We start from the raw sequence: 22,637 nt of genomic DNA, 5'->3' as shown, positions 1-22,637 counted from the left end.
TCGTCAAAGCAGATTTAATGCAATTTTAATACAGGCAGGATATGAAAATGATTAATTAGTTAGGGGCAATGAAAGATACTCTTCTAAATGGAGATTAATTCGTACTGTAAGTGTGTTTTATTCTTCCCTTGCTGCACCAAAACACAGTAACCATGTTATTTATGCTACACTGCTGTTAATATTCATGCTATGATATAAGGTCATTATTCAAGGTAATTTCCAAAGTTGCTGTGCAACGCATCATCAAGTCACTTGGGCAAGAAAGATGTTAATTAGGGTAATAATGCCTTTTTTTTTTAATAGAGATTTTTACATATTAAATGTATTCAACACTTATTGTTTTGAAGATACTTTCACCTAGTTTGCCACGATTAACATTTAGCTAGTTAAATAAGTATGATTTGTTATTTTTAAAGATTAATATATAACATAGTATAAATACAGTTTATTAGGAGATATATAGATATATCTATATATCTATATCTATATATCTATCTATAGATAGACTAAACTGCGCGATACTTGCTCTAGACAGCAACAGAGTAATAATTCATCAGTAATCCATCTTCAGAGCTCCAAATTCTGATGCAAGATAGTGATGTTTTCTCCAAAAGGCAACCTCTATACTTAAATATATATTGTACTGTATTTAAGTTTATCCAATGATTTGTATAGTCTTTATTAGTACAAATTTACTTTTACCACAAATAATTTGAAATGTAAATAAATATACTTTGTAGCAGATGTAAAAAAACAGCAATAGCACTGCTAATGTGTGTGAATAAACACATAGAAAAGTGAATACAAAACCAGTTCAGCACAAAAAGTGCAACACACACACACACACACACACACACACACACACCTCAGTACAGGATAATACCTAGCTATTCTACTCTAATCTAATCTCATTTTGTTTCACCGGAACTAGTGCACCAAAAACTCAAATAAGCACAACGCTACAACACGTATTTACAGGCTAAGAGGAGCCAGGTTGATGGCAATTCGTATCACTTCGGCATGTTGTTGGAATCTGTGTATGTTTCCATGTATTTTTGTTTGCCTCATGCACACAGTGCAGCACAGAACATTTAGCTTCTGATGTGAAAGACGGCGTATAAGGAAGTAAAAAATGTACACACACCCACACACCCACACACACACACACGCACGCACACACTTTATACTTGAATAGAACTCATCAGCTGGGCCAGGCTTGGTTGTACTGAGGACACATCTAACACCATGGAGCTGTTAGGAATCATAGTTATGATACAATATGACAATACAATTTTTTTTAATCCTTCACTGTAATGTCTACAGCAAACGTGCCCTGCTGGTGCATTTATGTTCACAGTAGAAAGGTCTCGGAGGTTAAGTTCAGGTCACAAGACAAATTAAATTGTAACAACCCAACTGACATTGTATAAAGTCTTCTTCCACTCAATCAATAGGGCACTGTTAGCCCTATTACCATAGAGATGGCTTGCTCTTTACTGAAGGGTGTCTTTTGTTTGACAAGACAGATTTGCCACTTGAACTGTGATGTTCCCTAAGGACATGTACTTCATCAATTATTTGTATTCTGCATATTAAAACATTTTCATATTTAAATCTGTAGGATGCATAGCGTGAGCAATTGTTGTCGGGATGGACAAAGGAAGGCTTTCAGATAGAACACCAAATTATCTCAACTTCTAATAAACGGTGCTTTGGAGCACGTTCAGATACACAAAAGAAAGATGTTGTTATGCCAGTTAATGTAGATTGAAATTCTGCTACAAAAATATAGAGGCTTCTCTATGACATGTGGGCTCCAGAGAGCCCTGTTAAACGTTTCTACAAAATTCAGATGATGCAGAACATGACTGTATATTACAGGTTTCAATTAAAATATTACTTTAGCAACAAACTATTTGTGAAACTTGATAACAAACCACCCTAAGGCTGCGCTTATAGTACGTGCGACGTGTCAAAACAAATGTATTGCCGCCGTCGCGTGCGCTTATTGTAAGCACAACGCAGCGACGGGAGCCGCAAAATTTGGAAGCCGGTCAAATTTGATTTTTCAGAGGCTGTCGCCACATGTGACAGCCTTAGAACCAATCAATGGCCAGGTCGCTTGCGACGTCGCTGCAAAGCGAAACACAACTTTTGCGGGTGGCGACGGCTGACGTCATCCGTCGCACGCACTATAAGAGTGGCCTTATGTAGAATAACCATTTTTAAAATATTCTTTGCCTTCAAAATAATATACACGCACGCATGCAACCCCCACCCCATCCTACACATTGTCAAAAAGTATTAATAACATTCATATCAATGAAAATAATTTGCTTGTATGTCAAAACAGTGTGATTTCAGTTGTATATGTAAAATCTCACCCTTCATAAAATACAGTAACATGAGTATTACAGGAACACGCTAGCAGTTTGATGTTTAATTTGTTGCATCATGACAATTTTGTAACTTATTTTCTGCAGTGGTAAAATAAAATCATACATTACAAATGAAATATCTGAATGGAAACTGCACATTGAGTCCTTAAAGCAAGGTTACCCGTACATGCTAAAATAAATATATAAATGATACAAGATTCATGCATTCTGTTATAATCTATGTCCTACTTTCCTCAGCGAAAAGGAATTAGAAATTGTTTGTATCTTGCGCTATAATCCTTTCAAATACGGGTCAGACTAAGGTTATGAGTCTGAAGATCTTCCACATCAAAGCTGAGCAAGGTTAACAAAATCCCAGGAACATGTGATTCAAATTGTTTTCTTTTTCAGGGGTTAGAGGTCCATTAAAAAAAAAAAAAAAAAAAGAAAAAAAAAAGGAACAGTTTTCCTAAAGGCGAGACAGACCGAGCCACGCTGAGAGCTAATGAAACAGTAACGCAGCACCACACATTGCAAGAAAGATAAACGGACCAGAAGGAAGCAAACAAGGGGGAAGATTTAGAGTTGGCCAACGACAGTCGTAGCGCAAACTCATGGCACAGGTGCTCTATGGCGTCTTGCGTAAGGGGTTGCCAGGTGACATCTCCAAAAATACTGGACACAATGGTAAAATGTGCGACGCGCTAAAGAAAAGTCGGTGCATAGGTATGTTATTAATAAATTATCTGACGTTAGTGTTTTTTGTTTTTTTTATATATAGATTTCACTCCAAGTGTGCACCGTTTCATATTCTATTTGATGAAAAAAATTCTGGGGACTGAGCACCCTCTCCAGAATTGACAAAATAGAATACGAGATGGTGCCAATTGGTGCAATTTAGAAAAAAATAACGTAGCGGTCAGATCATATATAAATAAACCTGCTGTCATACTCAGCCCCCCCCCCAATACTTCTCATTTTCTCTCCCCCTGAGAACAACGACAGTGCGACAGACCCCACACAGCCTCCCCTCTCTGCTCCATGCTATTTCCTCAAACTTGGCCTCACCCCAAGGCTCTTGACACCGCCTACTGATTGGCTGCTGCTGTGTAATGCAGCCAATCAGGATGGAGGAAACTGCCCAGCCCCCTAGCAACAGCCCTACTCTCTTCCTGTTCGGAAAATCTTGCGGGCCCCCCTAAGCCGCTTAGGCCACTAAGTCCAGAGAGATAATATCGGACAAATTCATGTCCAGTTTTACCGCTCATTTTTTTTTTTTTACAGGCCAGTCCGGTTCAATACCCGACACTTGGCAACCCTTAGTCTTGCACCTTGTAAAAAAGAAGACCCCGATTTAGGGGCTTATTTTATATCCGGTGATGCAGCCGAATGGGCCATTTTCAGTTGAATTCCCTATTAGCGTCAAAGGGGAATTTTGTCTGAACACGGCTCTATCGGCCGCTTTGGCAGGTATAGAATAAACTCCGTAGAGTTGGCCAAAAATAGGCACAAAACAGTATTTGCGTTAGGCAGCTCGGTCGAACGACCCAACCAGAGCAGTGGCGTCTGGCAAATTTATTTAAATGACCCCTACGTGGGCGTTCACATGTTAATGAGCACACGCTTTTACCTAATTATGTGCCAACAGGTTCAAACTTTGCTACGCTATAAGAACCCACGATATCAAGCACTTTTGTTTTTGGAAGCCATGGCTGCAATCGCGGCTTTTTTTTCCCCGATACGTGGGCGCTACCTGCCAATGCTTGGTCACTAAGGAAAAAAAGACATAGATCTTGCAGAAGTAGAGAGATCAGTTATAGTGTTAGAATTAAAGTATTTGGTATCTAAAAGAAAAACCAAGAGCTGGAGGAAACCCAAGACCCTCCTTTTTATTGGTGCATATGATAAGTTTATGAAATGGAGAGAACATTCAATCTTATAAAAAAAATTAAAAAAAGGAGTCCTTTATAATAAAGAAAATGAAATGACTAAAAGACCTGGGAACCGACCATTCCAGAGTACGATAAAAAGCCTAGAAAGTATTACATTCCAATGCTTATAAACGAAAAAGTTTGCGAACCCTTTAGGATTTTCACGTATTTCAAGCCTAACATGTTATTAGATCTTCATCCAAGTCCTAATAATAGATACAGATAACCTGATCAAATAAATTACACACAAACATGATGCTTTTTCAACATTTATTTATCCACAAATTAGTCAACATTCAATAATACCCATGTATGAAAAAGTATGTGAACCTGTAGATTCAGTACCTGGTGACGCCCCCTAGAGCAGCAATGACTTCAGCTAAGTGTTTTCTTGCATGGACAGCTGGCTTCAGGTCCTGCCACAACATTTGACTAGGCCATTCTAAAACGCAGAATTTCTTCTTCTGCAGCCAATCTTTAGTAGATCTGCTTGTATGTTTAGGATCATTGTCTTGCTGCATGACCCACTTTCGATTCAGCTTCAGCTCACGGACGGATAGCCTGACATTCGTCTATAGAATCTTCTGATACAATGCAGACACATGGATGTGTCAATGACCGAACGCCATCCAAGTCCTGAGGCGGCAAAGCAGCACCAAACCAACACACTCCCCCCACCAAACTTGACAGTTGGGATGAGGTTCTTCTATTTGAACGCAGTGTTTGGTTTTCGCCAAACAATGTTTCTCATTGAGACCAAAAAGTTCTACCTTTGACTCTTCTGTCCAGAAAACATTGTTCCAGAAGTCTTATGGATCATCTACAATAGGTGCTCTTTGGTGAACTTCAGACGGGCAGAAATGTTCTTTTTAGAGTCCAGTGGTTTAACCATTCTTGTTCAATCTTTTTCTGATAGTTGAGTAATGAACACTCACATCAACCAAGGCGAGAGTGGTCTGCAGATCCTTGGCTGTTAATCTGGTTCTTTGTGACTTCCTGGATGATTTTCCGGTTTGTTTTTGGAGAGATTTTGGTAGGACGACCGCTCCTAGGTAGTGACCGTGATCTTGAAATATCTCCATTTGTAGACTGACGGTGGAGCTCCAAATCCTTAGAAATGGTTTTGTAAATCTTTCTAGACAGATGAGCATCAAAAAGTGCTTTTCTGAGGTCCTCAGAGATTTGTTTTGATCGTGACATGATGTGTTTCCACAAACCTGTATGTTAAAGATCAAACTCAAAAGTTTCTGATTTTTATATAGGGTGGGGCCTCCCAAACTCAACCTTGTAGATATACCGAATTATTTAAACACGATTCTAATTATCCCCTTTAATTTAGCTGATAAAACCAGGGTTTCACTTACTTTTGCACATACCCAGACTATTACTCATGGTTTATCTAATTTATACATCGTTTGGTTTCAAAAGACATGGAATTGGTTAATATAAACCCTATTGAATATTTAAGACTGATTTTGATTCAAATGAGGAAAAAAAGGGTTTCAAGCACACAGACTGTTCAAGTGATACACCTAGTGAACACTCTAGTGATAATAAAATTAAATATATTACATATGGGAGTAGTGCAGCTCCAGAAAAAGGACTCACTCCGAAGTCCAAAACAGATACACTGAAGCAAAGGATCAAGAGCACAAATACTCCCCAGGTATGTGAAAAACAAGAACCACCAATAGTGCAATTTCTTTTAAACCAATAAAGTGTAATTACTGTTAGAAAGTATCTCCCTCACAATTGTGAAGATAAATAAGGGCGGTGCAGTTATTTAGAGTCACCAACTCATAGAAGATTTCTTCAGGTGTTTGTTGAAGGGCAACCCTCAGGAACAGGATAGGAAGGATGGGGAGGTTCCCATAAGTCAAGAACAGAACAGAGAGGACACAGATAGTGTAGATTGTTTTATATTGATAAAAATCAAAGTAACACTTACATATGTGCAGGCATGTGGACCACCCTGGGTCAGATAGTGGATAAGGATAGTGTCACTTCTTCCTGATAACACCTTTGGTGGCTGTCCACAGGAAATGATGTCCAGGTACAGGAAGGGGAAAAAAACAATAAGACTTGGCTCACGATCCTCAGAATAGTTCTCCACACAACTGCAGGAGGCTCCAGATGGTCTGCACACTCACCCTACGCATTTCACTGAAAGAGCTTCCTCAGGGGTCAATAGTTTTGATTCAAGAAGTTTATCATGGAAAAACGATGGAGTTTCTGTAATTATTGGAGGTCGTGTGTGTATACTGTATATACATACTGCCGTATACACTAGAATGATGCACTGCTCCAAATATCAATTTTAATAGCAATCAGCTCTTGTGGGATCAGACTACTGTGATACTTGTAGGTCTCTCCAATGTTACTTGGCAGGGAAAGTTCATATGTGCCACATATAGCATTTATATATGCCAAATACTTAATGCAATGCTCTCTGCTAATATTAATCAGGGCACTAGATGGCTGTGTTATGAACTTTCCCTGCCAAGTAACATTGGAGAGACCTAATAGTATACAGTATACTGGCTTGCATCCTACAGGAGCGGATGGCTATTAAAATTGATATTTTGAGTAGTGTATCATTCAAGTGTATACTGCAGTATATATACATAAATGCACTTTTTTTTTCCTCTCTCCATACTCAGGGAGGGTTTCCAATAACCATCGTTTTTCTTTTAGATGCAACTTTACCCAACTAGAGGCATCTCCCCCATTCTGGGTATTAAGTGACATTTGGCAATTTGATTAGGGAGTCTATTAAGCAACTCCTATGTTTCAAAAGGTAAATGTATTTGGCATGCCTGATGTACTCAATGAGAACTTTAAACTTCCTCTCTGTTTTATTTGTGATTTATTTTCCTCTCTGGCTGCTTGTTTCTGCTATGCAGACTGAAGGGAGAACCCCAAAAGTACACTAGAGCAGGGGTGCCCAACTCCAGTCCTCAATTGCCAACAGGTCATGTTAAAGATATACTTGCTTCAGCACAGGTGGCTCAATCAGTCCCAGCTTCAACACAGGTGGCTCAGTGACTGAAGTAGGAATATCCTGAAAACCTAACTTGTTGGTGGCCCTTGAGGGCTGGAGTTCGCTTCTGCTGCCCTAGGGGCATGTACTCATTTCCTGAAGCGCTATTATAAAACTGACAATTAATTTGGTAGAAATGCAATGTTTACGCACAAACATGATTACAGATAGTTAACGCTGTTGGTTAACTTGAGATCTCATTGTAGAGGGAGAAAGGGGGTGGCCCGGGATTAAAGGGGTTACACCCCATTTGGCCATCCCCTGACCTCACCCGGGAGTCAAAGGGTTAACTGGGCTAAGACCCAGAACAGTGATTTAACCCCTGTAATGACATGTACATGTGTATTCCCCTGTTCCATTGTAATGTCTGGTTTAATCAGTGTCTGCATCACACACACACTGGAATCCATCCGGGAGCACAAGGGTTAATAGTCCTTTAATGATTATAGCTCTTTGTGAAGTTTTCCCGCCTTTTCAGGCACCATTTTGCAGGTCCCCATTGGCCGCCATTAGGGCTCCATGCATTCTAATGGAGAATCTTGTTGTTTTAGTCCTGTTTCCTGTAAAGACCAGCAGGTGGCGTCCGAGAGGGAGAGCAGCGGTTTCCCATTGAAAGTCAATGGGCCCATCGACTTCAATGGAGGTTCCTCGAGGTAACTTTCGAAGAACAAGTTGGCTGCCGTCCAGACCGCAAACCGCAAAGCGGATACATTTTCAATAGGAGTGCTTTGATCACTTACAAGTCAAGGTCAACGTCAAGTGGCGTGGGAATAAACAGTTCTAGGGCCCCTAGGAATAAAATTCTTTTTGCCCCTAGTTCCTAGGCTTCCCCCCACTCGACCACAACCGGGTCCCCAAATCCTGGACCCCCGATAAGGGTCGAATCGAGAAGAACGGGTCGCGTCATAGGCTTTGCCGGCGGCGGCAGAAACGGCTCAGAAAAATGACTAAGTGTGAAATGCTGTATTTTGGTACTACATATCTCCGGTTCCGGAGGGCCCAGCGGATCGAGGCTTGGGGTGTCTGCAGTCACTGCTCCGGCATCACTGCAGAACCATCCTTGACCCTCCTGGACCAACCCGACGGAGTATGGACCCCCTTGAAGGTTCGGGACTTTTCCCATAGACTTCAATGGCGGAGAAACCCCATTGACCTCAATGGTGGCAATTTACCATTGAAAGTCTATGGCGGAGAAGCCCGTTGTTTTCAATGGGGATTTAGTGAAAAGCTGAGATTTCTTTTGTAGCGGAGATTGTTGTATTAAAATGAAAAATGATTTAATGTGCATTTGTGTACTCCGGTTCCATAGGTCGTAGCAAGTCGCTTTTTGGATCATATGGTGTCCCAGTTCCGGCCATGACAACTGGGAAGTTTGGTTCTGCTAGACCCAATAGAACCGGATATTTTAATACGTTTATGTTTTATGTTTGATACTGTGTCCCAAGGTATGGACAAAGACTCAGAGAAATTCCTTTGTCTACCAGGATAGCAGATGGCCCCAGAGGCGCCCTAATGTCTAGGATTTAAGTATTGCTCAAAGGGTCTTGTCACCCTCCCTGATGATTTAAGGGCGGAGGAGGCTCAAACCAGAGCATTCTCCAAGTGTCCCAGTTATCACCTTCCAACAAAGGTTATCTTGCTAGAGATCCAGATGGGTAGACTGGCTGGCATTCCATTTGCCTGTGGGGGGCTACAGAAATGAGACCCCAGAGTTCTACTGCGCATGTGCCAGCTAGCAGGGGGGCCTGTCCTAAAATGTGTTCCCCCATCCAAGATTGGCTGGAGATAATTGAAAACCAATCACAGGTACTTAAGGTTAAGGATAGAGGGACAAAAGATATATAAACTGCTGTTCCCCATATGTCCTTTGTTAGTCTTCGTTCTTCGTTTGCTGATATGGTTACCTGATATCACCTGAATGATTACCTGATTGCTGAAGAGAAATGCTACATCTAACTTCTCATTCCCCAACCCCTAAGTAAGTGTATTTCTTGTCTGTTACTGTATTATCCGTGTGTTCACCTATCCTAAGGAATAAAATCACTTTATTATATCTAAGACTCGTTTCAGTTCAGACCCAGTGATAAATATATATCATCTGTTATATATATTTATGTGACCTTATACAGCCCGCCATAATCTCACCGTGACACTCATTACTATTATTTTTATGTATTTTTTAAGAATGGATGTTTGACTCTTTTGTGCCAAAATCTAAGTCTGCTCTGCCATCAGTATTTCAGAGATTACTGTCCTACTTACGACAACGCATTATATATATTTATTTATTTTTACAACTGTGTGTAAATTGTAAATTAGGCCCAATATTCACCTATATCTAATGACTGTGGACAGTGAATATCATGTTTAACAACAAGGGAACAGTTTTGTGGGACACCCCCACCTCCCTTGCTTGCTGAGAGCAGGGGCATCTCCGAGTTAAACGGCTGCTACTGCATCCCCTGGGGCTGCCCTTGCTCAAGAGATAAACACAAGGAAAATCATCCCTGGCATTATTGCCTTTATTCCTGGTTGTAAGACCCAGTGACCTTGGGAAACCACTATCTTCCTGTTCCTTAGATGCTATAAAATTAAAATAACAAGGTCTTTGGGAATTTAATTTCTTGTGAAGTACAGGACATACAAAAAAAAACCAACAGAGAGAATCCCAACAGAGAATGAAAGCATATAGGTACCTCCCATTCGAAGAGTAAAATTATACCACAAAAAGCCTGGTACCCCACCTAAGCCCGCTCTTCAACCACGCTTATAGTCCCGGCGACGTCGCGTCAAAACAAAAGTATTGAATCCGTTGCGTGCACTGATAGTAATAGAGATGCGACGGAGCGACGCCTTGGTCACGATCGCTGAAAGTCAATTCAATTTGATTTTTTCAGCGACCGCAGCGTTACGTCAGGGTCGCCGTAACAAGGACTAAGCGCGGCCTTACCATGCACCTCACAACTGGAACAATCTACCGGAGACTCACAGCCGCCACCAGTCTAAGTTCTTTCAAAACTAAAAGCTGTCTCACATTTTTATGTGGTCTGTAACTTACATATGCCTATAATATATATTCTCTAACTGTGCATGCAATGTCTTCATATATAATGCAGAACCCTGTACATACATACATACCAATTTATGCTTTCACAGCAATAATCTAGCAAATATAAAAAGATATGGGAACAAAAACTTGTCATAAAATCTTATGGTAGATGGTAAAAAGGAAATGTATGCAAGTATTTATTTATATAGCACACAGTGTACTCTTTACAAAACAGACAATACAGTACAAGAAATTATAATACAATAAGGAAGGAAATCTCTGCCCCGGAGACCTTACAATATAAGTGGTATGATGGAAGACTTACAGAGACAGCAGGTTAGGGAATAAGTGCAGTAGATGGCAGTGCTTGGCTATAATGGTTGGTAGGAGTGACTGTGGGTGTGGGACAGTAGCCATGAGTTTAGGCTAGTGCAGTGGCGCGCAAACTTTTTTTGCTGTCATTTGACGCCGCGTTGCTATAGACACGAGTGACGCCGGCAGAGTCCAGGTAAGTTTTAGAGTTGTTGGGGCCTCTCGCGATCCCCCGGCATTTAATTTAAATGCCTCTGGGAAGAGGGCCAGGCATCTGCAACCACCCGCGCCCTCCTAGACAAATCCAGCCCCACTGGGGGCACGCCCCCCACTTTGCACACCGCCGGGCTAGTGAAATGCTTCATTTAAGAGGTGAGTTTTTAGGTTTGTCTTCAAGTTGGGCAAAGCACAGCCAGCCGCAGCAGTTGAAAGCAGGAAGCCCCAGGACAAAAATGTGTCTACTGAGGGGTCCACCCAGGAGACAACTACCCAGGCCCAGCAGCACAGCGGTTAAGATCAGCACGCCAGTCCCCCCTCTCCACCATGCAATCCCCGGACGGAGGAGATAAATGGACTGTGTGAGACCGGAAGAATCTGCTAAACATTTGCTTTTGTCATATCAGCACCAACCACAATAAATCAGGCAAAGTCTTTTTTTAATTACACAAAGTTTTTTATTGTCACATTGTATATTTGTGCATGCTATAACACAGCGGTGCGCAATCTGTGGGGCGCGACCCCCAGGGGGGGCGCGAGACTGCCGACGGGGGGTGCGGGGTTTACAGAGGCCCCGCGCGCTTCCCGAAGGCACTTAAATTAAGTGCCGGGGGAGCTGCAGGGCCTCTGTAAACCAAACTTACCCGTGGCTCCGGCGGCTTCCTCCCGGCGTCGCCATGGCAACGCGGCGTCAAAATGACGCTGCGAGGTCATGTGACGTCACGTTGCTATGGCAACGTGACGTCATTACGCCGGTGCGAGGGTAAGTTGGGGTTGGGGGGGCGCGGGAGTGAGGGGACAGCCGGCAGGGGGGCGCAGGGAAAAAAGTTTGCACCCCCCTGCTATAACATTGCCATTTTTAATATATAATGGCACCTTTATTAATTGCTCCTTTGCACATCTCTATATTTTTTTCTCTTTGAGCCATATAAAGTGTTGCTTTTCCGTTGTTAGTTTGATTTAATTAGAAAATCAGCTAGCAACCAGCACATCTGATACAAAACACTGAGAAATATTATAGTACGATAAAGTTCATAATATCTTGACTATATAGTGAGTGCTACAGTGTAAGCAACACTGTTCATATAATTTTTCACTCAAATCCCTACTCCATAGAGCTTACAATCTAATTTCGCTGCAGTTGGAACAGGTATACTGCCACAAGGGCAATGAAACTTGATTTAGCCACTTCAACGGTAACGTTTTCACCAGACCACATCTTCCTATACGCAATCTACAATTAGGTTTTTTAGGATTGTGGTATCATATGAAAAATGCTGCAGCTATAGCAGTTACACATGGAGTAAGGCCGTATCCATACTGCAAGCGACTGCGGAAGCAACAGGCCGCACCTCTGAGGCAGGCCATAGAGCGTGCAACGGCGGTTTCAGGAGACAAGTGAATTTGTTTTTGTTGCGATGGCAGAGTCACGTGAGCGGTTCAGCCAATGAGACCGAACCAGCCTCGTGACATCACAGCCACGCCTCCCGTCACTGTGGATCTCATGCCACAGATCGCTCGGCCGACAGGCGCACGTGAGGCCATGTGCTCCGTCACGCGCGCCCACTTTATCCGAGGCCTAAGGAAGATACAGTGTAGGAAATCAGTATGCTACTTCAGTGTGTCACAATAACGTATGTGATCAGTGTCATGCACAATATGCAAATAAATTAATCCCCCAAATATTATTATTAACGTAAATGGCAAGGAGGGAAGGTATTGCCATATGCATTGTAGAAGGAAGAGTATGCATTTTGTCCTGTACTACTTTACAATCCATCAATTAAAGGCATTTACTGTTATTCTAGTGGGTGGCCAAGTTCAGACAAAGTTTAAAAAAAAAAGTTCAATGAGAACCATTTTTCATGGGTCAGAAACTGTGCACATCACGAAGACATAAAAACAAACTGGCAGTCCTCTTGGCTTCTAAGGTTCGGTTGCCTGGAAGTTGATATAACCATCAAAGGTGCAGGGACAATTAGTAAGGCTTGTTAAAGTTGCAATAGACTAATGTCTTATCTGCGGTTTGTAACGCTCTTGGTGTTCTCAGGTATGTGTATATACGTTTTCCAAACTGATATAACTCGGAATGTGAAATCTACACTGCTTTGAGTAAGGACATTATCGGTGTTACACAGGAGAAAATACAGCAGCAATTTCTACACTAGGATTATGACAGCGGTGTTTTACAGTGGCAATTCAAGGCTGCAAATTTGTTGGCAATTTGTTTTTAAGCAGAGGGTCTCAAGAGCTGAACCCTGTTCATTACAGCTCCGGGGAGCCCCTGCTTCCGGAGATACTTACCTGCGACTTAGGTGCAGGTAGCAGCTCTCCTTGGCTACCAGGGTTCACAATATGTCAGCTGATATCTCAGGGCCAATAGGAAGCCGTGATGTCACCGGTGCGGCTTACTATTGGCCCATGTGACGTGGGAGCTTCAAACTTGCTGAGCCAGATGATGATCTTCCCGCAGTAAAAAAAAACATTCTGCCTGAGATCTTGTAGGTTATTTGACTTTAGGTAACCAACAATTCTATTTTTCAGCAATGTTTCCATTAATTTCCAAAAACTGATGTATACACATGATGTAAAATCAAATAAAAATCGGAGTAAAAATAAAAGTAATGAAGAAATTCACAAGGCAGCCTAAGCAGCACTTCTTAAAACAAAGTTTGTTTTTAAAATATTTACAGCCTTTGGTTACCTCTATTGAAAACTAAATACCTAAGCTATCGATCGATCGATTCATTCTCCCGTGATCGATCAGCAAAGATCCTGCTTCCCAGGCTTCACTAAATGGCTTACTGTCAATCTCAATCAATCCTTCAGTCAGTGTAACTCAGCAGCTACAATGTAGTCTTAAATTACAAAAGTAACAATCTATTGTTACAGTTTGCATTCTCAAACTGCTTGAGAATAGTGGCAACAAATTATCCCAAACTGGAAAGTGTTATAAAGATCTTACACTATTGGGGAGGTGTGCTAAAGTCTGCTATAGAAATCAAAGGATTATCAGTATATTACAACTCATTTAAAATGGCATTAATAGTTGAATTTAAAAAAAGTTAGTATTATCTAATTCTACAGAAGTTATTATTATTATTTTTAAGACATGTAGGATATTGCTTCGATTGATCAGTGGAAATTACATGGGGAACAAATAAAGAGGTTAAAAACGATCCATGTTTGGAAACGTATGAACTACACCCCTGAGAGAGACACAGGAGATATTAAGTGTGCGCTGAAATCTTCCTCTAACAATAAAGTACTCTGAAAAATATATGTTTTTTCTTTAGCGTGATCTGTTATTAATTCTGCAACACTGGCTAACGTTACAAGCATATGTGGTATTAACAGCTCCTGTACGGAAGTGATATCAAGATTGAGTAAAGGAGACAATAAAGGAGAAGCATTGGGAGTAATATAAACATGAGACAAGCAACAGCAAATAGCATACACTCGGGGGGGTTATTTTATATCAGCCGGAGCGGAAGATTGGACCTGTTCCACATTGACTTCAAGGTGGAATTTGGGCTGAAAACACCCCAATCGTCTGGTTCTGCTGATGTAGAATAAAGCCCCTTGGGCCCTTATTGACCCTTATTGATATGCTGTGCCGTGACTTTCCTGTGCTGGAGAAGGTTTTTGCCTATTGTTTTCAATGGATGGGAAATATTTGCCAGCACTGGGAAGATGGCTTCCCAGCATACTGAAGAGAGGGGACCTTACAGAGTGACGCATTTTCTAGTCTTCAGTGTAGCCAGGAGGATTTATGGAGGTTTAAGTATGAAGCTCCTTCAAAGCCAGTGATAGGCATTTTGTAACAGTATATCGGCTTGTGTCGATTACATTAAACAATACAAATAAGATAATCCAAAGTTAATTACCTGGATGTCGTATAAAAGAGGAGAGATGCTGCAGCTGCTCCAAAAAGACCACTAAGAAGATTCACCCGGTAAGCCACGGAACCGAACGGCACAAACCACATTGCCATTTTGGCCAGGACAGTAAATAGTGGGTACCCAGGAGGATGAGCAACCTGACATTATACATAATAAAGAACCATTTAGTTTCAAAATGTAAACCAAATACATAAATGAATGGACAGACAGCACATCCCATCTGCAATGGGTGTGCGAGATTACGCCCGATCGGCGCGGTCTCATTTTAATTAGTAACCCCCATGGTGCCTCTTCCCTTTTTGGATTCCGTGGTCTTTTCTGTTTCGCTTTTATACCGGCCGATGAAGGCAAAATGATGTTATGCAAAATTAAACATAGCTGGACATTTATCAACCGTTCATCAAAGATGACATGACGAGGAAGAAGGTTTCTGTGGAGAGAACTAGTGTAACGTTCTAGAAGCTGGACTGGTTCTGGAGCAGGGTACATTGGTCATAAGATGTGATAACGTTTAACAGAGCAGCATCAGTGATCTTTATACATTAAAATATAGTGTACTAAAGGTTTGAATCATCACAGGTCTCTTCCTGTGTACACATGAAGAAAAGCATTGTAGACTATAAATTAATCTACTGAGAACTTATTTTGGTCACTTAAAGGAAATATTATATGTATTATGTCGTTATTAAATATGCAGTCCAAGCAGCTTAAAAAATAATTATATTATTTTTTTGTTTTAATATAGGCAGCCTTTGATTAGCTTTATTGAAAACTAATTGACTAAGCTGCCGATCAATTCATTCTCCCGTGATCGATCAGCAAAGATCCTGTTTCCCAGGGTTCATTAAATGGCTGCCTTTCAGTTTCAAATCAATCCTTCAGTCAGACTAACTCAGCAACTACAATGTATTCTTATATTACTAAGGTGACATTATCTATGGTTACAGTTTGCAGCTCAAACTGCTGGGGACATTGGCAACTAATCACAAACAGGAAAATGTTACAAAGATCTTGCACTGCTGGGGAGGTGGGCTAAAGCCTGCTATAGAAATAAAAAGATGGTCCGTATATTAAAACTCAAAAAATGGCATTAAGAGTTGAATTTTAAAATTAAAAAAAAGGTAGTATTATCTAATACTCATATCTATTCTAGCCCATAACCGATGGGTGATACTTAGAAAATAGCCTATTTCCAGTCTTTGGTGGAGCAAACAGAATCTGGGCTATGACAAGCTCTACTAAACAAGGCAAAAACAAATGATATTAATAAATGGAAACAATTTATTGAGCTCTCACGATACACAAATATGCACACATTTTCCTCAAACTTTCACCAGCTACTATTGATGAACAAATGTATGGACCACACTGTATTGAGATTAGTGCCACACTAAGAGTCTTTCAGTCTTACCTAAAGGGATCATGACACCATAATTAAGTTTATTAAATAAAATGTAAAAAAAAAAAAAAAATTTATTACAACTGTTAACCCGATTTATTTCATTTTCCCCAGATTATACACATTTTGGGTTGATAATAAGCCATCCTACTGTATATACAGTAAAGGCTTTGCTTTATAATTTTGTTTAATTGGATTTAAAACTTAAAGTAAATTGTCGCATACTGTACTTATACGTTCGTAAAACTGTGGTTTGAAAATAAATTAATCTACTTTAGTCCATGCTTAATTAAACTTAGCTAATTCCTAAAACTGTTAATGAGAGCATTGATTAAACAATAAAACTAATACTTACTCCAAGCTCATATGCGGCTGTGATCAGCTCCCCTGTGAAAAAAGAGAATGTAAAACCAATAATTACTATTAAAAAAGGACACTCCTCCAAAGTTTTCCAAATTCAAAGGCTCGCATTGGGAATTTGCATTAATTGGACTTAATAAAAATAAATCTGGGGAGATTTAATAGCATGAAATTCTCCATGAAAGTCATCCCCCTTAGATCTGGCTTAACTGGAAGAATTGTTTAAAATGGGAAGGCTACAAATAAACAGGAATGTGTGTACAAAGGGATATCAGGCGATGTGAACATTTAGATATAGGGGTGCATTTACACCAGAGGTGGCCAACTCCAGTCTTCAAGAGCTCCCAACAGGTCAGGTTTTCAGGATATCCCTGCTTCAGCAGAGGTGGCTCAATCAGAGGCTCAGTCTTCGACTGATTGAGCCACCAGTACTGAAGCAGGGACATCCTTAAAACTTGACCGCCACTGCTGTACACTCATCAGACTGAAGTATAGACGAGAAGTGTAATCCTTTCACAAGGTTGACACCTTGGGGTTGAAGCGTATTTCTGCCTGATTGAGCCACCTGTGCTGAAGCTGGGACCGATTGTGCCACCAGTGCAGAAGCAGGGATATCATAAAAACCTGACCTGTTGATGACCCTTGAGGACTGGAGTTGGCCACCCCTGCTGTAAACTGAGCTAAAGCCCTGAAGAGCTTGCAGTCCATTTTAGCTACCGCAGGCAGGTGGTGATAAAGCAAATTATTTTAGGTCACACAGAGATTGCATTGAACACAGACCTCTTGATTCAGAACTTGTACCAGACAGCACAGTGCTTGCTTGCCACAGGCGCTAATTATCTGTAAGCCTGGGAAGTCACTGCAGCAATACTAAACTCTTAATGTAAGCAAACAATGTAGCAGCAACAATGTTCTCTAAGGGCTCTTCCCGGGTCACGTCTTTAAAGTCAATGGTAATTAGGCATTATTTAAATAAACGTAATGTTAATCATTATGGTTAAAAACACAAAAGTGGCTCACGCTTTGTACTCTGTGAATATTGACAAGCAGTAATATTTTTCAATAATAATGCGGTTATATCACCATGATTTCCTGCAAATCAGTCACATAGGCTACTTCCTATACAGCTCTCTCTGACTACTGTAAATCAAACACAGAACAAAACAAGTCTGAAAACTTTTGAACCTTCATGTGGAATCGTTGTATGGATTGCTTTCAAGAAAATAGATGTTCTTTGATACTTACATATTATTACAGGAGACACACACACAGAGAGACACAAAGACACACAGACACAGACAGAGACACACACAGAGAGAGAGAGAGAGAGAGAGAGAGAGAGAGAGAGAGAGAGAGAGAGAGAGAGAGAGAGAGAGAGCGAGAGAGAGAGAGAGAGAGAGAGAGAGAGAGAGCGAGCAGAGACGAGAGAGAGAGAGAGAGAGAGAGAGACAGAGAGAGAGAGAGACAGAGACAGAGAGACACAGACAGAGAGAGACAGACAGAGAGAGAGAGACAGACAGACAGAGAGAGACAGACAGAGAGAGACAGACAGAGAGAGACAGACAGAGAGAGACAGGAGAGAGACAGGAGAGAGACAGGAGAGAGACAGGAGAGAGAAACACACACACACACACACACACACACAGACACACAGAGAGAGAGAGACAGAGACAGAGAAACACACACACAAACACACTTCTATGGGGAATTTCAGCCAAGATCTGCACGTTATTCAAAAACAGTGCACTGAGGAATCTTAATGTATAAAATCAGTGCACAAGTTGCCACTTCTCTCTCATCACTGACATAACATATCTGTGGCTAGGATATAATAATGCAATTTTACAGCATGGTTTCCTCAGCTAAATAAGAAACTACATTTCATATTATGCATTGGCCTAGAACTAGATAATACCACCTGATTAGCTAGTTCAAAGCAGGCAACTTACAAAGGGATTCATTGAACCCCCCCCCCCCCCCCACCCAACTGTGAATCTATAAATCAGGGGTCTCAAACTCAGTCCTCAAGGGCCACCAACAGGCCAGTTTTTATGGATATCCCTGCTTCAGCACAGGTGGCGCAATCAGTGGCTCAGTCTTCCACCGAGCTTCTGATTGAACCATCTGTGCTGAAGCCGCGATATCCTTAAAACCTAGCAAGTCAGACCAGACATGACGAGATCTGGATACACTGTGCATTGTCAAAACCAGCTGTCACCTTCAGAAGGAGCAAATGAATGGCATGCACCAGTTTCCCAAAAAAGTGCAATAGGCCCAAATGAGCTTGAAGGAAGACAAGAGGGGGATTAACCAAGCTCTGGTAAGGGGTATCAGAGCTCGATCCCGTATTAACTACCATTCAAGTCAATAGCACTTCATGCCAGATCGAGCTTTGATACCACTTATCGGAGCAGTGAATGCCGGTCACAGTCAGCATATGAATAGACATCTTTCTAGGAAGCAGAATTGCCAGTAACATATCTAGCGGAATTCGCTATCCCATCAAAATATCCAAGATATTGATAACAAAATGAAATAATTTCTATATTCTTGCTGGGTCTAGTTTTACACCACACTCTTTCCTATTTTACTTCCATCATAAGGACATGCTTATCTTATGGTCACATTATACTCTTATCCCCTTCCACTCTTAGCTCAAGATACAGGTCACCCAATTCTCACTAGAAAACAATTGCACTAATTTTAGCAGAAGTGTTCTCAGGGACTTAAACCGATTTAACGTTTGCAACTGAATATCAACAAATTTGCTTCAGCCTTCACAGCTTCAGGTATACAGTTACTTTTTGCAACAGGATAGCAAAAAGATAGATTTCATAAGCCATGAAATGTTTGCACTGGCGTACAGGCATACCCCGCATTAACGTACGCAATGGGACCGGAGCATGTATGTAAAGCGAAAATGTACTTAAAGTGAAGCACTACCTTTTTTCCACTTATTGATGTATGTACTGTACTGCAATCGTCATATACGTGCATAACTGATGTAAATAACGCATTTGTAACAGGCTCTATAGTCTCACCGCTTGCGCACAGATTCGGTACAGGTAGGGAGCCGGTATTGCTGTTCAGGACGTGCTGACAGGCGCATGCGCGAGCTGCAGTTTGTCTATTGGGCGATATGTCCTTACTCGTGAGTGTACTTAAAGTGAGTGTCCTTAAACCGGGGTATGCCTGTATACTCTATTGGAAAGAAAAATATGTACAGATTGCATAACAAGTATCCCTGTAATCAAGTATTACAAGGGCTGAAAGAGTAGCTCAGTCGTAATGTTACTGCCCCTGATGTCGAGTGACCCATCCACTAGTAGTAACATTACCACTGAATCCCAGTGTCTCCTTGAGACCTTGGGCAAGTCAATCTCCCTGTGCCTCAAAATTAGATTGTAAGAACTACAGGGCTGCATATTTATTTATAAAATATTTTACCAGTAAGTAATACATTGAAATTTACCTCTCGTTTTCAATATAAGATATACCATCTGCGATATTCAAGAGCAAATATGACCATATCGGATTTTTCAATTCACAATAAAGTGGTTTGAAGAGGGACATTTAACAGCTTAATTATTCAATAGTACCTTGTAAAAATCCATCACAGGGGTTTAAAAGCATAAACAGCCATTACATTACTGACTTGCCACTAGATAGTACATTTGAATATATTGGTTCTTCTATAGACATGTGGCCTGTGTACAACTCAACCTATTAAATCAAAGATTTATATTTCACAGTGTCATGAGATTCATTCATTTGAAGTCTATGGAAGGAAAGGGTGATCCCTATTTAAAATCAATGGTAATATGTTTTTATTTAAGGGGGCTGGTACCTACAGATGTAGTCCAAGTTAAATTCCCTCTCTCAGCCATTTTCCATGGTTCCACTCCGATGTCAAACAGTAGGCAGAACCCACAGAACCAAAAATCAGTGCGGTGAGGAAAACATTCTTTAATATACATGTATGGTGTTAATTTTTTTGTATTTTTAACATTTTATTAATTGTGTCTTTAAATGGGAGTATCTAAGGGTGAGTGAGATGGGTTGATGGGTGGAAAAATGAGGGTGATGTTGGGGTGGGGGTGGAATGAGGGGGATGTGTTGAGCAGGATGTTGGGGAGATGGGAGCAGTGTAGGTGAGGATGAGGTAATCTAGGGAGATGGGAGCAGTGTAGGTGAGTGATGGATGAGGGGTGGCTACAGTAGATTAGGGGTGCGCAAACTTTTTGCCTTGCGTCCCCTTGCCCGCTCTCCCCCCCTTACCTTGTCTCAAGCATCAAATGCTGCCGTGGGTCACCATTTGACGCCAAGTCTCCCAACGCCATCTGAGACAAGGTAAGGGAACTTAGAGGCCTCACACAGTCCCCCGGCATTTAATTAAAATGCTTTGGGAAAGTGGGCAGGGCCTCTAAGCGCTGCACTCCCCGCCCCTCATGAAAATCTCATGCCTGTGGCCCCCCCAGTTTGCACACCCCTGCAGTAGATGACGGGGATGTTAGGGTAATGGGAGCAGGGTAGGTGAGAAAAGGTGAAATATCCAACATGGAAAGGGTTGGGAAATTAAGGTCTCGCTCTTCAAATAAATCTAAAGAATAGGCATTTCTTGTAATAACACATTTTATTTAGATTTACTCAAAGATTCAGACTTATTTTAACACATATATATATATATATATATATATATATATATATATATATATATATATCTATATGAGTGGGGCAGCTTGCGGGTTGTGTATTGATCCTGGTCCAGGAGGAGACTTGGGACACTGACTCTGGCACCGAGTTTGAAACAGACAAGTCATTTTATCTCCCTGTGCCTCAGGCACCAAATACATAGAGTGTAAGCTCCACAGGGCAGGGACTGTGCAAAATGTGTCTGTAAAGTGCTACGTAAAACTAGCAGCGCTATACAAGAACAAGTTATTTGATAGACCTTTGCAGAGGTAAAGAATGGGAGCACTTGCAGGCGCCAGCATTAACCCTCGTCCCATATGCAGGTTGTGTGCTCGCAGGGTTTCATACGTGACACATGGGATATATATAATATCAGTTTTATTTTTTGTAATTGCCCAACCCTACTCTCTCCCTGCTTTACTTCTCTGCTTAAAATGTTTAAATACCTTTTAATAAAGTTTCACACATTACTCCAGGGGGGCTCAATCCCACTCCTTAAGCGCCCTCCCAACAAGTATTCATGATATCCCTGCTTCAGCACAGGTTGCTTGGTTCTGCTATGTGAGTATAACAGGGTAATGAAGGAACCCAAAGTGTGTGATAAATAAGGACTCTTAGGTAGGGAGCCTGGCAATCTATGGGTTAACCCAGACAAGGCGGGAGACACCGTCCCAGTCAGGGAGAGCTCGGTGTGACTATGCGGGGCCCCGTCCCTTGTCTGCATGCAGCACGGAGAAGCAAGGGTTACTTTACCGGAATCTCCGCCGGGCACAGACGGGTGTAACGTGTTCACATACACCGCGGACACGCACGTGAACACCGCACAGCTCACCAGGCCCCGGGAGCGTCCGGCCCGCTCAACTCCTTCTCCTCCCCCGGGAGCGGTGCGGGCAGGCGGCGGCGGCGGCGCCGCTTCCATTCCCTCCCGCTAACTGTGAGATACCGGGCAACTTCCGGTGACCGAGGCTTCACGCGCCCGGCTCGTTACCCTGGTAACGGGCAGCTTCCAACGCGGGGACTTCCGTTTACCAATGCGTCACGTTGGAATGTTCCATTTTCAGCAACTTCATCAAATATGTCAAGGGGTGGAGCTGTACCCTGTTTGTATGTCATTAACTAAGTACAACTGCTTAGCGATGAGTGAGAGAAAAGGGACGTCTTTATTTTAGCAGTTCACTTTCAATGGAGCCCCCCCTCAAACTCCGAATTATGGTACATCCCACAGGCGCAGTTGATTGGCTGGGTTGGAGACCAGTGATATGCAGGAGGGGGCGGTGCTTAGCTCATTCACTTGTGAGCATGGAACAGTCCTACCTGCACACTCAGTGTAACGTGTGAGCAGGGCACAGTCCTATCAT

The 22,637-nt window shown here is 41.7% G+C and overlaps 1 protein-coding gene across 4 annotated transcripts in view; it reads right to left on the bottom strand.

The window, feature by feature from the left end:
- TMEM260 (transmembrane protein 260) overlaps positions 1 to 22,412 on the bottom strand; it is a 55,604-nt gene extending 33,192 nt beyond the window's left edge. For 3 of the 4 annotated variants that reach the window (XM_075614760.1, XM_075614761.1, XM_075614762.1), the window contains exons 1-3: positions 22,033 to 22,412; positions 16,583 to 16,614; positions 14,814 to 14,965 (exon numbers count right to left, since the gene is read on the bottom strand). In XM_075614760.1, coding sequence (XP_075470875.1) covers positions 14,814 to 14,965; positions 16,583 to 16,614; positions 22,033 to 22,198 — 350 coding nt within the window. In that variant the 5' untranslated portion in view covers positions 22,199 to 22,412. The remainder of the gene's footprint in view (positions 1 to 14,813; positions 14,966 to 16,582; positions 16,615 to 22,032) is intronic. The other variant, XM_075614763.1, reaches the window with a different exon arrangement.
- Between the last annotated feature and the right edge of the window lie 225 nt (positions 22,413 to 22,637).

Source organism: Ascaphus truei, chromosome 9 (genome assembly GCF_040206685.1).
Source record: "Ascaphus truei isolate aAscTru1 chromosome 9, aAscTru1.hap1, whole genome shotgun sequence".
Taxonomy (NCBI): Eukaryota; Metazoa; Chordata; class Amphibia; order Anura; family Ascaphidae; genus Ascaphus; species Ascaphus truei.
The sequence above is the reverse complement of the archived record's forward strand: the minus strand, read 5'-3'. Positions and strand labels throughout refer to the sequence as shown.